Source organism: Bactrocera oleae, chromosome 2, assembly GCF_042242935.1.
Source record: "Bactrocera oleae isolate idBacOlea1 chromosome 2, idBacOlea1, whole genome shotgun sequence".
Lineage (NCBI taxonomy): Eukaryota > Metazoa > Arthropoda > Insecta > Diptera > Tephritidae > Bactrocera > Bactrocera oleae.
The window spans coordinates 97,174,667-97,191,539 of NC_091536.1; the positions used below are offsets into that span (position 1 = coordinate 97,174,667).

The 16,873-nt window shown below is 34.6% G+C and overlaps 2 protein-coding genes across 10 annotated transcripts; one reads left to right on the top strand and one right to left on the bottom strand.

Annotated features, from left to right (window-relative positions):
* Window positions 1-4,352: 4,352 nt before the first annotated feature.
* Window positions 4,353-8,608, bottom strand: LOC106614794 (Heterogeneous nuclear ribonucleoprotein at 98DE). 4 transcript variants are annotated; one of them, XM_036357348.2, is made up of 5 exons: window positions 8,445-8,608; window positions 7,846-8,323; window positions 6,700-7,188; window positions 6,316-6,408; window positions 4,353-4,603 (listed from the first exon to the last, which is right to left on the bottom strand). In XM_036357348.2, the coding sequence occupies exons 1-4, from the start codon at window positions 8,508-8,510 to the stop codon at window positions 6,317-6,319; spliced, it is 1,125 nt and encodes a 374-aa protein (XP_036213241.1). In that variant the 5' UTR covers window positions 8,511-8,608; the 3' UTR covers window positions 4,353-4,603; window position 6,316. The 4 variants fall into 4 exon arrangements, with proteins under 4 accessions (XP_036213241.1, XP_036213238.1, XP_036213239.1 ...); XM_036357345.2 differs by having other exon boundaries at window positions 6,312-6,408; XM_036357346.2 differs by lacking the exon at window positions 4,353-4,603 and adding an exon at window positions 4,804-5,927.
* A 462-nt stretch (window positions 8,609-9,070) lies between these two features.
* Window positions 9,071-15,098, top strand: Rbp4 (RNA-binding protein 4). 6 transcript variants are annotated; one of them, XM_014230698.3, is made up of 6 exons: window positions 9,071-9,235; window positions 9,369-9,613; window positions 9,727-9,971; window positions 10,038-10,643; window positions 13,772-14,014; window positions 14,796-15,098. In XM_014230698.3, exons 1-5 carry the CDS (start codon window positions 9,191-9,193, stop codon window positions 14,002-14,004), a joined length of 1,374 nt encoding a protein of 457 aa, XP_014086173.2. In that variant the 5' UTR covers window positions 9,071-9,190; the 3' UTR covers window positions 14,005-14,014; window positions 14,796-15,098. The 6 variants fall into 6 exon arrangements, 4 of the variants coding, with proteins under 4 accessions (XP_014086173.2, XP_014086176.2, XP_036213237.2 ...); XR_004975415.2 differs by lacking the exons at window positions 13,772-14,014; window positions 14,796-15,098 and adding exons at window positions 11,162-11,384; window positions 12,068-13,150 and having other exon boundaries at window positions 9,073-9,235; XR_004975416.2 differs by lacking the exons at window positions 13,772-14,014; window positions 14,796-15,098 and adding exons at window positions 11,162-11,366; window positions 12,068-13,150 and having other exon boundaries at window positions 9,073-9,235.
* Window positions 15,099-16,873: the final 1,775 nt, after the last annotated feature.

The following is a 16,873-nucleotide window of genomic DNA, read 5'->3' on the forward strand; positions in this document are numbered from 1 at the left end:
GGGACCGCATACCAAGCTTTCCATTCCCATGGGTTGTTTTCCGAGAATCTTTCAGGCAGAAGTATTTGCCATAAGTCAGTGTGCAGTAATACTTGTAAATCTCCAATGCAACTACCGTAATAAGATTATCGCTTTACTCAGCGATAGCCAAGCGGTGCTAAAAGCGATATCGGCCTACGAGATTCGATCGCTACTAGTGGAGGAGTGCATAGGAAGGCTGAACCGCCTATCAGCTTGCAACTGTGTACACCTGATCTGCCGGAGCATAGAGGGGTAGTCAGTACCGAGTTGGCAGACGAACTCGCCCACTATGGTGCTGCTTCCACAATGATGGTGCCAGAACCATGTATTGCGGTGGAGCCCCATACAATAAAGGAGGTGGTCCGCATGGAGGAGAGAGCGAGCAGAGGTAGTCACTGGCAGCAAGCAACAGGGATGAGTCGTGCTAAACTGCTACTGGGAGGGATCAATCTAGCCAGATTCAGAGCTATGATAAACCTCCCCAGAGACATTTGTCTGGTTCTGCGACATGGGCCGGAAACACCAGAACACCTGATTCTAGATTGCACCGCAATTTGTAGACGCAGGCTCAAGGCCCTCGGTTCCATTTATGTGGACAGGGATCGCATTGCCTCAATAGCACCCAGCAAGTTTTTGGAGTTTTTCAGGGTACTGGGACTTTAGGAATGCATGTGATGGAGGGGAGGGCGCAATAGACCCTAGGTCGCAGTGCAAAACTTCATATTCTAATCTTTTCTCTTCTATCTAATCTAAGCGTTCTTGTGCCATCCTGCTTATAAAATTTAATGTTTCTAACGCATTAAATTATTGATTTATTATTTTTAGCAATTTTTAACAAAACCGTTATATGCGGAGTGGGAATCCGATTTCACATATTTTCACAATATTATAAGAAGGGTTTAAAAAATTTGGGCTTACAAAAGGTGTGTGCGCAGTTTATTCCGCACAAATTGACTGACGACCAAAAATTGCTCAGAATTCAACATTCGAAGGACAGCATTAAAGCGTCAAAAAAGACCCGAACTTCCTTTACAAGATTGTGAATGATGGCGAAACGTGGTGTTTTTAATATCATCCCGAAACGAAATGCCAGGGTGCTGAATGGAAGGCGCCGGGCGAGCCGAAACCCAAAAAATCGAGGCTGGAGAAGTCAAAAGTGAAAACAATGCTGATTTGTTTTTATGATTCCAAGGGTATTGTCCACAAAGAATTTGTTCCACCCGGTATTCTACCTTGAAGTTTTGAAGCGTTTGGTATTCGCCGTATTCGACGTGTTCGGCCCGAACATCGCGAAGATGGATGGTTGGCGTTTGTTGGACGATAATGCGCCGTCTCATCGATCGACGATTATTTGACCAAAAATCACATTTTGACAATCAACCACTCCCCATATTCACCTGATATAGCACCGTGTGACTTCTACCTTTTCCGAAAAATGCATTTACGGATGAAAAAAAAGCGTTATATAGACGTGGAGGCCACTCAAAATGCTTGCACCGGCATACTGGCGGCCATACCGGGCAACAAGCTAAAACACTCGTTCGACATGCGTTTGGACCGTGCAAAGAGCTGTATTTCAGCAGAAGGAGACTATTTTTAATAAAATTAATTGATTTTGCCGATAAAACCATTTGTTCTGTCTTTTTTTTAAAAGTCCTGTTTACTTTCAAACGCACTATTTATACATATATACAAGTATAACCCTATATATAATTAGATTATTGTTGGGTGATATAAACAACCGTTAGTTGAACAAAAGTATTATACTCTGTAGCCACATGTTGCGAAAAGATTTAAATGATTCCCACAACAGCCGGTTCCACGTTACCGGAATTGACCCGGATTTTATCCGGCTAAGGGCTGTTATTTCGGCGATCTTACCCTGTTTGGATCGGTAAGTTCTTGGTTAAATTTATCGTTATTGGAGCAACGCCTATCAGCAGGGTTGCTCCGTATCCTCCTGACCCGTGCTGGCATCGAGTCCAACCCGGGCCCTGAGGAATTTTACTGCTGCGTTTGCGCTAGAAGGCTCGATCCAAACTCCACCTCGGTTAGGTGCAATACATGCAATCGATGGAGCCATCTTAAGACCTGTTCAGGCCTTAAGACACATAGGGAGTAGACCACGAGTTACGTGGCCCCATTCTGTCAATGCAATACTGCGACATCTGCCTCAACGGCTCTGCAACCTGCACCATGTTCGCGCACTGCGCCGCTACTCCAGTCGAGTGGCCAAGATAGGACCTCCACGGCCCTAAGGAGCTCACACAGACAGCATGACTCCCAGTCTTACCAAAAACGAAATATTTAATATATAGATCGCCCCAGTTACATGTTGCCCAACAGAATATCACCCGAACATAGATGCGCTACTTCGTGGTGAAAACCGTTTGGTGCTAGGCGACTTTAACGCGCATCTCGATCTTTGGCATTCCTGCCTGTCAAACGATCGTAGGGGGATGGAGCTGGCGGAAAAGATTGACATTCTGCACAATGATTGACGAAGCTCCCACCAGAATTATGGGCACTTGTAATAGCTCGCCAGATATTACCATCGCTAGCGGTGGTCGTTATCTCGATCGAGAAACCACCCGACTTTATTTCAGTGGATAACCGCACTTTTGTTAACTTTAACAAGGCTAACTGGGTCGGCTTCACAGAATTTACCGAGAGCACCTTCAACGCACTACCCATTCCTACGGACGTCATCGTTGGCAAGCGTCAATTCCGCAAGGTGATCGCTGCTGCTACTGCTCGCTTCATACCGGCTGGAAGAATCGCGGAACTCCGCCCTAATTTCCCAGCCGAGCAGCTGTACTAGCAAACGAGCTCGACACCTTACGCCATGCCGATCCCTGTGATCCCCGAATAAGGGATCTCAATTTGGAGATTCGGCAAATGAATAGAGCACCTGAAGTCCTGCAACCTCTCCACCGATGGGGAGGTTCAGAGTGCCATCACAATGGCCAAATCGTTCAATTCCAATGGCCCTGACGGAATAAGCATGCTGATGCTAAAACATCTAGGCTCGACGGGAGTAAGCTACTTCACCAAGGTCCTCAACTTGTCGATGGCCACTCTTCAAATACCCGATGTGTGGAAAGTCGGAAGAGTGGTCCCACTACTGAAGCCTGGGAAACCCGCCAACAAAGGGGAGTCTTATCGCCCGATAACTCTCCTTTCCCCAGTAGTGAAGACACTTGAGGCCTTGTTACTCCCGACGTTCACTCACCACCTTAGTCTAGCAGAACATCAGCATGGCTTCCGAAAAGTGCACAGCACCACCACAGCACTTAGCGTCATAAATGCCCAGATAGTTCATGGCCTAAACCAGAAGCCACCCTGCGAGAGGACGATCCTCGTAGCGTTGGACTTGTTGAAAACCTTCGACACAGTCAACCACACAACGCTACTTAAGGACATGAACGGTCGGCATTCATCCGTACTGTTTCGAGGTCAAAACTCCAAACAGATAAGAATTAACCAGGAGGTCCGCAGGGTGGTGTCCTCTCATCTTTACTGTTTAACTTCTACATCTCGAAACTCTCTCAACCACCAGAGGGAATTTGAAGGCAAAGGGGCTGTGTGAATAGTCAGAGTACAGAAATGAAACCCTGAATATTAAAAAAATATATTTTACTTCTCAATTTTTGAATATCATATAATTTGGGAATATGCTGTTTTCACGAAATTTTAACCCTACATATAATTTTTTTGAAAGGTGGCCGACGGCTAAATCCACTGAAATTGTATTTCACAGACTCCCTTCACATACCATCCGCAACCCCAACCCCTCCGAAGTGGGGGTCATTAAGTACATAATTACCGAGATTTTTGCAAGTAAGAATTATAAGTTATTGTGCGTAAAAGGATGTTCGTAAATATTTAGATCTGACAAATGAGCTAAAAAAATCTTGTTAAAAAAACGTAATTTTATTGACCGTCCGGGTAATGAAATTAAAATTACGTCTGGTTACTAAAAAAAAAAAGTATCCGGTTACTGGAGAAATTCGCCTTCTTTAAAAAAAAACTATCCTTGTTAATAAGAACTAATATATTTGGTCGTCTTTAAAATAGTTAAACGTCCTCAATTGCTATCAAATATTTCCGAATAATTGAATGCTATGGCAGGCAGGTACTGGTGTAAAGTAGAAAAAAAATTTACGTGTCCGATCACTGGCACATTTAGGCTATGTGACATTCTTATATATTATATTCTATTTTCATAATTTCTTCCATTTTTTCTCGTTTCGTGGACAGATCCTCTGTATGTAAAAAGCCTTTTTGGAGACATTTCACATGAAATCCCATAAATAAAATAAGACAATATCTTTAGTACTTCAAACTTTATTAAAAAAAATTAAATGTCAATACAAGTACATTACAATGGAAATAAATATCATACGTCAAGTGGCTCGAGTTGTAACCTGCAAAATATTTCAAAAAACTTACCGCTGACAGTCGACTCACTTCGCCGCTACTTTCAGTCCCAAAAGTATGTATCCGGTATGCCCGTTTCGAAGCTCTATTCACTTTGGCAAAGACGAAATTCGAAAATGCACTCACAGCACTTGGCAGCGATCTTGCAACAAAAATTGTTAAAATTACTTTACGGCAAATCAAAAGTTTCATGTATTTCAAAACACTATTTTTTTTTTTAAATAACTACATTGGTCAACATATCTCGAGATAAGCCTCTTTCTCTCCATCTAACTGATAACTCCAAAATCACCTCCTCTTCTACGAAATGGTGTACACACTTTGAGAAGAAAAACTTGAGTCTACGCTCCCATGACAGTGGGTCCCTAATCAAATCAAATTTATTCAATTTACATGTCTGCGTCTCACCAAGTGCTACACATGATGTGCACATCTTTCCTTAAATGTATGTTACTGCAGTCTTTGTGTAAAGTATATATTTCTCTATATGTATAAGTTTACAATTATAAAAGATTGTATTCTTCAGTAAAAAATTATTCCAGTGAGAACTTAATCGAAGTTTTTAAGACATAAATTATCAATATCAGGTAATTTTTATGATAAAAGTTAACTAATTTAAGAAATTAGAATCAAATATCCTGTCAATTATTGATAATTTCTTTGATTACTACATCTCTTCACATCATCTATTGTTACGATTCAATCGGGTTAATTTGTAAGATAAATTTCCTTACAGACATTCTGACATCAAACCTTGTGGGATGACAATTATTTGACAATAAATACAATACAACTAACTTATTCTAAAAACTTATTTGAATATTTTACAGAAAATCTAAAACATTAGATATAACACTAGATAAGGTATGAACTGTGGGAGGATCTGACTAAATATAATGTGCATAATTTCAAGGAATTGATTCAGCATACTAAATCAATTCAAGAAACTGTGAAAAAACTAGTTAAATATAAAGTTGTATTTCTCCTCTTATAAATTTTCCATTTTCTATTACATAATCATCCTCTTCATCAAATTATCTGTTTTGTTCGAAATGTATGTGGAAGTTTGTCTTAACTTTTTTAATATTTAATACTCGTCTCTCTTGCATTTGATCCTTAAAATTTTCATCTTTAAAACTACGTACGATAGGTACTTATTTTGCTGATGTAGTAAAATGCCTACACATGATTAACTTCTTCGTATCTGTGTATAAGTATGCATATATGTAACTGTTGCTTATATATTCATCATCGTCACTCCTCTCCCCTCCTCTTGACCACCTGTGCTTCAAATTGTTCCTGTGGTATCTCTCTCATCACATTCTGCTTTAAATTTTCTGACCTTTATTCTTTTCAACTGAAACTGTTAACTCTGCTGCTTTCGTGGCTGTTTAAGTTTTCTTATATGTAACTTTTCGATTGCTTGCTTTAATCTTTACGAATGTGACCTGGCTCAATTTTACGACCTATAAATGTTTGTAAATAAGAAATCATTTATTGACATTCAAAAATAGCTTTGAATCTTTTAGTTCTATAATTAAAAATTAGTGAAATTAAAATTTTTATATATTTTACCACACATCTGCACTAGACAATTAATAAAGAAATTAAATTATAATAAGGGAAAACTACACTTATTTATGCTCAAGAATTTTTCATCAAGTCTATCACGATTTAAATGTGATTTATCCTTGAAGATTTCGAAAGTCGAAATACTATTATCTCGCCAAAAATGTATCTCCACTATCTACAAATCATAATAGAAATTAAAGCCTAACAATTGAGTCTAAACATAAAATGTGTTAATAAGAACGATAGATAGAAATGTTATATTTAAAATCAAAACTCACCTACCTTAGTATCTTCTGTTACCGCCACCGCCACCGCCTCCCATAGCATTGGGACCACCAAAGTTGCCCTGATTACCGAAATTACCTCCTTGATTGCCTGGAATGCGACAACGGTAAAATAGTTTTTATTTAATCGCATATATTTTATATTTTTCATCTCTTGTGGGAGTTAAATTGAATGTGTTTATTAAGCTTTTGTTCCAAATACATTTTCATCAACTTATGAAACCCAAGGGACATAAATTAACAAGAAATATTATATTTGCATAAGTTGCTCTTACAGCCTCGTAACGCCGTATGAAATTATTGAATTAGTTTATACGGAGCTGGGACTGTGTGTGGGGGACTTTAGTGTGTATGTTAAGATACTTCTATATTTATTACATACCCATTTTGTTGCCAAAATTGCCTTGATTGTACGGCTGCGAACGATTATTGCTACCATAGTTGCCGCGTTGAGGACCACCGCCGTAGTTTTGTTGATAACCACCCCCAAAATCATTCCCCCAGTTACCGCTGTTGGCTGGTCCGTTATTTCCAGGGCCACCAAAATTCGATGGACCGTTATTCCAATTACCTCCACTATTGCCATTATCCCAAGGACCAACACTATTATTATTCCAACCACCTCCTCCTCCATTGCTATTGAATCCTCCACCAAAACCATTATTTCCACCCCAATTGTCATTGCCGCGATTGTTACCACCCCAACTGTTTTGATTGCCCATCATTCCACCCCCCATATTGCCACCACGACCCATATTTCCGCCACGACCACCTCCACCACCACCACCGCCTTGTTGGCGGTTCATGTCCTGCTTAGGTAATGCTTTCTTTACGTCTAGAGCTTTGCCCTTGATGTTATGCGTTTTTTGCACTGAAAGATAAAAACAAAAATAAAATCATATATTAAACACAAAATGAGTACATCTTGTTTTATTGAGAACATCTAGTTTTTTTGTACCGAGGCTGCGTGTTACACAGAATTTTAACATTGAAATGTACATTCGCATAACATAGCGTAAGCCGTCGCTTTTTATCTCACAGTTTTATTTTATCAACCAGTTGAACAAAGAAGGAAATTTTCAACTGGTTGTCAGAAAACTGTGTAAAAACAAAAAAAAAAGTATGGGATATGTATATACAATTTTATATTATTATTTAATAATTGTAACGAGGCTGCGTGTTACACTGAATTTGATATTAATTATTCGCATAACATAGCGTTAGCCGACGCTGTAATTTATTTCACAGCTTTAATTTTTAAGCAAACCAAAAATTGAACAAATCATTTTAGCTGCTGTGTCAGGGAACTGTGGTTCACAATTATCAAATGTCACATATACTTTTTCATCGATTCTTCATTGTTTAAAAAATTAACAAAATATAATATATGCCTTATTTTAATCTTACAGTCGTGAAACGCCGCATAATGTTATTAAAAACACATATGCGGAGCTGGGACTGTACATTAACCAAAAATAAAACTGGTGTAGATACACAAAGATGTATAATATAAGTGTGAACTACTTACACACAATTTTATCAACTGGGTCATAGTCATCATATTCAATGAAAGCGAATCCGCGTTTTTTGCCAGTTTCCTTGTCGATAACTATATTCACATCTGTTATCTTTCCGTATTGCCCGAAATAATCCCTTAGACATTGTTCATCATGTTCGTCTTTTAGCCCACCAACAAATAATTTTTTAACAGTGGCACCTGCATGTGGATTATCAATATCTTGACGTGGAACTGCGCGTTTTGGTTCTACTACACGACCATCAATCTTATGGGGGCGTGCATTTTGTGCGTCATCAACCATAGTAGACCTCGAATAGGTGATGAACCCAAAACCACGTGATCGCTTAGTTCGAGGATCCTTCATCACCACCACATCCACTATTTTACCCCATTTTTCAAAATGTGACTTGAGCCCATCATCCGTAGTTCTATAGTCTAATCCTCCAATAAATAACTTTCGAAGGCATTCTGGCTCATTAATTTCTTCCTAAAAACGATTCAACATTAATCGATTTTTCAATAGTATATACACGGAAAACAAAATGGCCGACAAGATCTTTTACCTTCTCGAACATTTGTGCAACGAAAATTGTAGCTATTTTACTTACATCGTTATAATCTCCATTATTTCCATTTTGGTTGGAATTATCTTTTTGGTTACTCATTCTTACCATTTATAACTTTATATTAATATTTATAATAATTTATACAATTACGCAAGTTTAAGCGCACACAACCAAACCACTCAAAGCGAAAAATCCGAATGAATTCGTTCGAACTGATTCGTTTTTTCTACTCTATGCTTGCAATATGGCGGCTACGGAAGTATGTGGAGCTGTCAAAGAGGAAAGATAATCTAGAACTACCATATCGGTGCAATTAAAATTTTAAATTTCTAGTGATTCAGAGCGAATTCGTAGGAAGGATATCACCAAAAATTTATATTAATATAATAAAACAAAATAATAAAATAAATATTTTAAATGCGGTAAATTGAAGCACTATAAGCATTTTAAAATGTATTGTTATTCAATTCCAACTCACTTCCATGCGTCTGTTCTCCGAACGATTCCCGTCGTACGTAGAAGTATGGTATTTCTATGATTTATCTATTCTATTACAAATATGCTCACGCATATTATGTAGTTTCAGTAGTAGTATTAAAAAAACTTGGCAGCCCGAGAAAAATTTTGAATACATACAAGAGAGCTCATGTACGGCCACCATTTTATTTCGCTTTGAAGTAGCCCTCGCCATTCCATCATTTCATATATGTGAAGTGGACAAACACCAGTTTTCTTGTGAATAAACCTGGTTAATTTAATTAAGATAGTTAATTTTTAACAGTTTAAAAATGATTAAAACAGAAAATATTTACCAAGCAGGTCACAAACCTGAGGTATGAAAAAACATTAAGAAAATGGAAATATGTAACAATCAATAAGTTTTCTTTTGAAAATTTTAATACCCGATCATTTATATCCTTATTTTAATAAAAAGAATCGAAATTTTATTGTTAATAACTTTTGTAGGAGCACCAAAATGGTGGAGAAGTGGAAGTTGATCACCTTCGAAAAATGTTTATTGGGGGATTGTCGGCAGTAACTACAGAAGAGTCCCTCCGGGGTTTCTATAAGCAATGGGGCGACGTAGTTGATGCTATAGTTATGCGTGATCCAGCTACAAAGCGTTCCCGCGGATTTGGATTTATTACTTATTCTGACACGTTTATGGTAGATCGAGCGCAAGCGGCCCGTCCACACGTAATTGACGGCAAGTAAGTATCCGCCACATTTCTTATTTCAGTAGTGTAGCTGAAAAATTCTTAGACAATGAGTCACTTAATTTCTTTAATTTCATATCTCTTACTTTTACTCAAAATAATTGAAGGCAAGTAGATTCGAAGCGTGCATTACCTAAGCCTGAATTAGGTAAACCAGAAGCTAGTACAACAGTTAAAAAAATTTTTGTAGGAGGTTTAAAAGAAAATCATGATGAGCAGGCTTTAACGGAACATTTCTCACAATTTGGTAATGTGGTTGGAGTCAAAATTTTAACAGACAAAACTACGGGACGCAAACGTGGTTTTGCGTTTGTAGAGTTTGATGACTACGATGCCGTAGACAAAGCAGTTTGTAAGTGTCATAAATCTTTAGTAATAGTAGGACTATGCCTAATGTCAATCTATTTCTCTTTTTAAGTACATAAAAATCATACAATTAAGTATGTATTGGTCGATGTAAAAAAATCAGTTTACAAACAAGAGTTAGCCAAGAAACGAGCCACTCAAGCACAGCAATCAGGTGTGCCCCCAGGTGCTGCACCCTCAAACGGGTATCAACAACCAGCTCCTTATGCCCAACAGCCTGCCTATGGCTATCCACCACAAATGGGTCCACCGGCATACAACGGATGGGGTGGTTATCCCCAAGCTGCACCTCCCGCTGCTTATCAACAACCACCACCTGCCGCTCCCGTTGCTGGATACGGAGCTTACGCAGCGCCGCCGCAAAATGGTGCAGCTCCGGGTTGGGGTGCACCCGCAGCTTACCCAGCTCCTACCGCTTGGCCTCAAAATGGGTATGCAGCAGCTCCCCCTGCCGCGGCGCCAGTGCCACCTCCTGCAGCTGCACCTTCTGCCGCACAGGCCGTAAATAGTTGGAATGGAGCCGCCACCGCACCTACTGCAGCTGCTCCACAAAATTTTGGTGATTACCAACAGTCATATAACGGTGGTCCGCAAAAAGCCGGTAGCTTACAAGGAAATCGAATGAACCCTTATAGTGTGTCGTCGGCGCCTAGTTATGGTAAGCAATAAAAACTTTTCACTCATTTATGTCTATGAAACCTATTTAATCATCTTCTTCTTTGAATATACTGAAATAAGTTTATTTTCGTGTTCATAATTCTTACCATATCGCTTTATTTAAATTTTTTATGAAGTATTTTAAGGTTGTTTGGTTAAATGTTATATATATCCTGTTAATACATATAATCAGTGCGTAATAACTGGAACTGTGGAAATAATGAGTGCATTCACCATTCCACAAATCTTGAAATTCATAGATGATTTAGCTATTAAGATATGAGTATTTCCTAAAGTAATAACGCCTATATTAAACAATTGTATAAAAGCAATATTCACAATTTGGAAGATTTTTATTACAAGTACTGAATAATTTTCATTAGAAAGACATCAAATCTACCAAATACTACTAGAAAATTGAACCCTTTTAAATGACTCAAAAATTGATTGCTATTGTTTTTTTCCGAAATTAACTTATTTTTTCTTAAAAAAATTTATATAAAAAATTGATATTCGCAGGTTCAACCGCTTCAACCGGTTACCTGAATATGTCGAATACGACGGTTAAAAGTTCGTCAGTGAACACTGGTTACAAAACGCAATCATATGTTGCACAAACCAAGCGTTCTTATTAAACTATACGGTTTCAAGAGAATATATCTGCAACAAATCAAGTCGGTACAGTAGAAAGTGTATTTTAGAAATTCCAAGGACATACTACTATGTAAGCTTGCTACAGCAGGTATGTTATTATGTAGTTATTGCGGCATTCACTGCTTCGCTTCTATGTTACAGGGGTAGGAAGCTAGTTTGTTCCTAAATGCCGTTATATAATCCCGTTTACGTCTTGTATTCAATATATGTCAATGAAGAAGATTAAAACTTTATGTCTTGTTAAATCATAAATTTAATTAGGTCCAACACAAATAACTACTGCATTCACATTTTCAATAAGCTTTGTTCATTGCTTTGCTAAGTTTCCTATATTTTGGTCAAACAAATTATTTCGATCAACTAATATACATTTCTCAAGCTGTATTTTATACAGCAAGAAATTATTTAAAAGCAGAGAAAATCAATCAACATGAATGACATCTTGAATTTTAGAAAGCGCAATAGTCTAAAATATGAGGCATGGAACTGGGCAATGTGAACTGAACTGTTTGTTGTTTCAATATCGTAATTTTCGTGTTCTAAAGACTTAGTGCAGTTTCTTTTGTGTATTTCTGTAAGTTAGTGTTTGCATAGTAGACAGAGTCCCTGTTAATAATATGGCTTTTTTATAACTTTGTCTTTATTTTGTATGTTTCGTAATCCTTAACCCTCGAAAACAATAATATTTACATATTTATCTGTTTATGCATATAAAAATCAATATTTACTACTATATATTATACAAAATATCTTTCTTTATTTCCCATATAGGCATTTAAGATGTATGCTTATACATAACATTAATGTACTACTACATAGATAACCAGAATTATTTTAAGAGAAACAATTTAAAAAACAAAACAACCCAATCCAACCCCATGAAAGAAAGATTTACATAAAATGCACTACGTACATTACATAGAGCAAAACAAAAGAACAAAACGCACTTCATTAAGGATGATTTCCGATATTTATAGTTATTAATATATGAACATATGTATTTTAAAACAAAAAACTTTAAATAATACATTCGCTGCTATGTACACATTATTATATAGCGTCAAAAAATTATATAGTAGATCTCTTAAATAGATGATACTTAATATCGGATAAATATTTCCATAAAAGTCAGCGTGCTAACGATTTGGTAATAAAAAAGTAACAACAAAGTACTAAGGCAATGCAGTTCAAAAGCGACGAAAAAAATATTTAAACGTATTCAGCACAACTTGGATGAAAATTGCAGGCAGCAATTAGACACTCACCAGCATTGATACATATATAGACATTGATTAATAGATTAAGAAACTTATTTAATATATCAGCACAGCTGTAAGAGCGCTTTAGAACTAGCATGAAATAGAAACCAATAATAATAACACGAATAATTGCTATTTGTTATGGTTTGCGTTGCAAATGAAGTTTTGAAGGGTTTTGTTTATTTAATTTTGCTTTGTATTTCTTTTTTTTTTTACATTGAACTAATTACTACAAGAGAACTGAACTGTTTGTTTAACATCCATGACAAAAAAAAAGTTTAGTTTATAAAGAGTTAGCAGCCATTACTTTTGGCACTCTAGAATTCTTAAGTGTATTTTATTTTCTATTAACACCTGCAATATTTTAAATTATAAAAAAGAACAAGTTCGCTTATAGTGATTGCAAAATTAAACAAAAAAATAAAAGTCAAACAATAATAATAAAAGAAACACTTTTATACTTTATAATACTTATGTGTGTGTTACAATTTATATTGTATTTAATAGTACTATGTATAATTACATTTATAATGATTACAATTAAAATCTGAATTACAAATAAAGTATACTATAATCACATTTCTATGGTATATAAGTTTAATTGCATTTTTTACTTAACAACTTATTTGCTCTTTATGTACAGGTATGGATATCTAACAATGTTTTGTACGATTAATAGATATCTAAATTCGTATTTCATATTGGTATATCAAGTTTCTTATCAGTATTTATAATAAAGTATGTCGCAACGAATTATTTATGAAACATTTTTACCTTTCAATTAACAAATAAATAAACGAGAATTTCCCGAGATAATACTTTCAAAAAAATTTAAATGCACCTTGCTTAGTCTCACATTTAATGTAATTTCTATGTCAATTATTCCAAATTCTTAAAACGAAAATCAAAATCATTTGGGTATATTGATGAAAACTTGTCGCGTAAAATGTAAAATATTTGTATAGGAAATTGTTGTCGCAATGTATTAATAACCATTTAATACTTATTTAGTACTCTTATAACCGTTTACTTTTCTCGTTACGCTACTTTTCTCCCAAATCGTGTCTTATTTACATAGACGCTCAATTCTCTAACACTGGCATTTATTTTCCTTAAAATTTGTGTATCTCCATTTGCAAGTGAATTGTGCGACAGGATGTATATGATATGCATATTATACTTTATTATAGTTGTAACCTAACTTTTGTATTTTCAGGTATTAGAAATATTCAACTTATCGTGTATATTACAGAAACAATATTTTCTACAATATTTTTATTCGCACTGCTACAAATATGCCGCTATAAAATATTCGAACTACCAAATCTATGTATGTGTTGTGTATATATGCTTTGTATCTTGCTCCTATGTACTACATATATTCATTATAAGATATCGCATATACACCTATGTACATATACATATATGCCTAAGTATGTACGATCTTGATCTCTACTAAGTAAGTAAAATAAAGCGTAAGTAAGAGTAAATATTTACTACTATTATATTTTAATAATAAAGGACATCCCAAAGACTACATATGCAATGTCCAAAGGACGGAGCAAATATATTTACAAAAAATTAAGCTTTTTGTTATTGATTGAAATTTCTTGTTTCAAAAGTTCTGCTATGTAACAAAACCAACTATAGAGACGTTGCGTTTCCTGCAGAAAGAATTCTTTTTGAATAACAAGCAAGTTTCAAAATTTACATAACTGTACTAATATTCATGAAAAGTAAATATTTTTTATAAATCCAAAGTCAAAGCAAACCAACTCAACCAAATTTGTGTAAACTTGCTTCCAGAGTAATTATAAAAAAGCTTTATTTGCGATTATTTTTTAAACCAAAGAGGAAATTAGTATATTTTTGAATAAGTATGTGTGTACCAATTTAGAAAATATGATAAAATTTTAAAAAGCTCGCATTATTTGTAATAATATTTAAAAACTCGCCCACATAAATACATTAACGTATATAAAATATAAATATTTTTTTAGTTTTATTGATGTCTTTGTAAAAACTTAAGCTAAACCATTTTAATTTTACCATTTCCTACCATGAATACTTAGTTCAACATATAAAATAGTAAATACATATACATGTATATGAATAGTATATATATATATATATATATATGTTATAGATGCCAAATCGGAAATTTAATTTTGTTGCCTACTTTTACACCTAAAAGTTTATACATGAATAAAAACTTTTATGTTTTAATGTTTATTTTTAAGCTTGAACTGGCGAGGGACAGTGGTAAAGCACGGTACCTGGGGACCGAGGGAACTCACTGTGCATGGGACGAGTAGCCATGTTTGAAAAATTAAAATTTCAAATTGTGAAGATGAACACAGCAGTCGTCCGCGCGAGGTGTTCTTTTAAATGTGACGAAATACGAGAGCCACCAAAGTGAACGAGGTAAGTAGGAATAACTTTTTGCAGGCTTACCGCTCCATGGATCCAACAAAATGAATAAAATACGATATTTATATAAAAAAAAACTTCCAAATAAATTAAGAATTGTAAAAACAAAAAAATACTGTTTTATTGTGGGTTTATGTCATTAGTTGCGACAGATAAACAAAGTTTGTTCGATGGTTATATATTACGTCCCGTGTGCTCCCTCTAATCAAGCACCAATAAAACTTTGAAAACATAAATTAGCACATATTACTATATTATATGAATATCAACTTTTTAATCGGTTTGTACCTTTCATTTGGCATATACTAAATGTAAGTATTGTTCTGCTTAGTGTTAATTTTATCCCGCTTTTTCTATATATGTAGTATCTAAAATGAATTCCCACTCATTAGTAATAAGAACACAGCACAACAACTGAGATTCAAACATATATTTTATTAATATTAATCAGACGCACCTTAAAAGTTACCATGTTTTTTTTACTTTTCTGTGTTTATATTTTTTAAATAGTAAACTTTTCTAAATTTATTTTTATAATTTTTCAATGCATTAAGCACTAAATTCAGGATTAGTGTTATCTTATATTTAAAAAAAAAACGTTACCATTTACAAGAAATACAAATTTACTTTAGTTCGCTTATAACTGAAACGTTATAAAACATTTCCAGACTATTTTTTATTTTACTACTTTTAAGTTTCGTTTTCTTCGATTTAAATTCTTTTTGTAATAAGTTTCACGAGAGTTTTCGTTTTGTGCGACTTAATTTTGGAGCATTTCCTTATTATTGTTAGTACTTGCAAGACTTAATGGCATGCATATGAAAATTTCAAGTTGGGAACTTATAAATTTGGAAACAGTTCTTTGAAATGAGAAAAGCGAATAATAAAACAACGTATCATATTTAAATAATTTTATTTTATAACGATTCTCAAGATATATGTATACTTAGTTTTGTTATAAGTTATGTTTCACTCCATTGATTTATGAATTTATAAATAATAAGTTTTATAAAACGTTTACGACCTGAAAATAGTTTTTTTTTGTAAATGCTGTGATCCAACGATTTGCACGTTCTTTATGAATTAGCATTCAATCGGTAAAATATTAGCATGCATGGTACTGAGGATGCATAAGCACTCGAGCTGTATAATAATTACCTCTCAATTATATGAGTTCAAAGCTGAATATAGTGTAACAGTTCAGCTTATTTACACCTAATGAAGTACGCATTGAAAAGAGGAGAGATTTTGCAAGACTAAAAAATAAAACAGATACTCATTTTAAGTCATAATAACCAAGCATTTCTCGTTCCGTATAAAGCAATAGAAACCAAACAGATTTGTAACGTTTAAACTGACAATTTTTGTATAAATTCACGAGAAATCAAATGCTTTATGCATTTCAGTAAATAATCAATGATAATAAAAAAAAACAAACAAGTTTAAAAATATATACGTTTTGTTGGTGCATTCACTATGTTTTGTTTTGCAGCAACCTTTTATAAAAATAAATTATCTTTTGAACTATAACCAATTATAAAGAGTTTTGATTTTTGAAATGATAATTTTTCAAATCTCCTTCAGATAAATCAATTTGATTACATAGCTTTTTACAGAACTTTTTTTTTTTAATTTTTAGCATTTTTCGATTTTTTCGGATTTTATTTTTATAAACGTACGAATATTATTACTTATTTAAGTTTAGTTTTTATTTGTTTAAACGTGTTTATTCGGATTTACAAGTCTTTCTTTTGCTTTTTATTGCATCTTTTATTTTTTAATTAGCTTATGGGTTTTATTAAGTTTATAAATTTTTATTTTAGATTATTGTAAGCTACGATTTTTTATCCTTACGATTGGGGAAGTGGTTTTGTTTAAAAATAAAAGT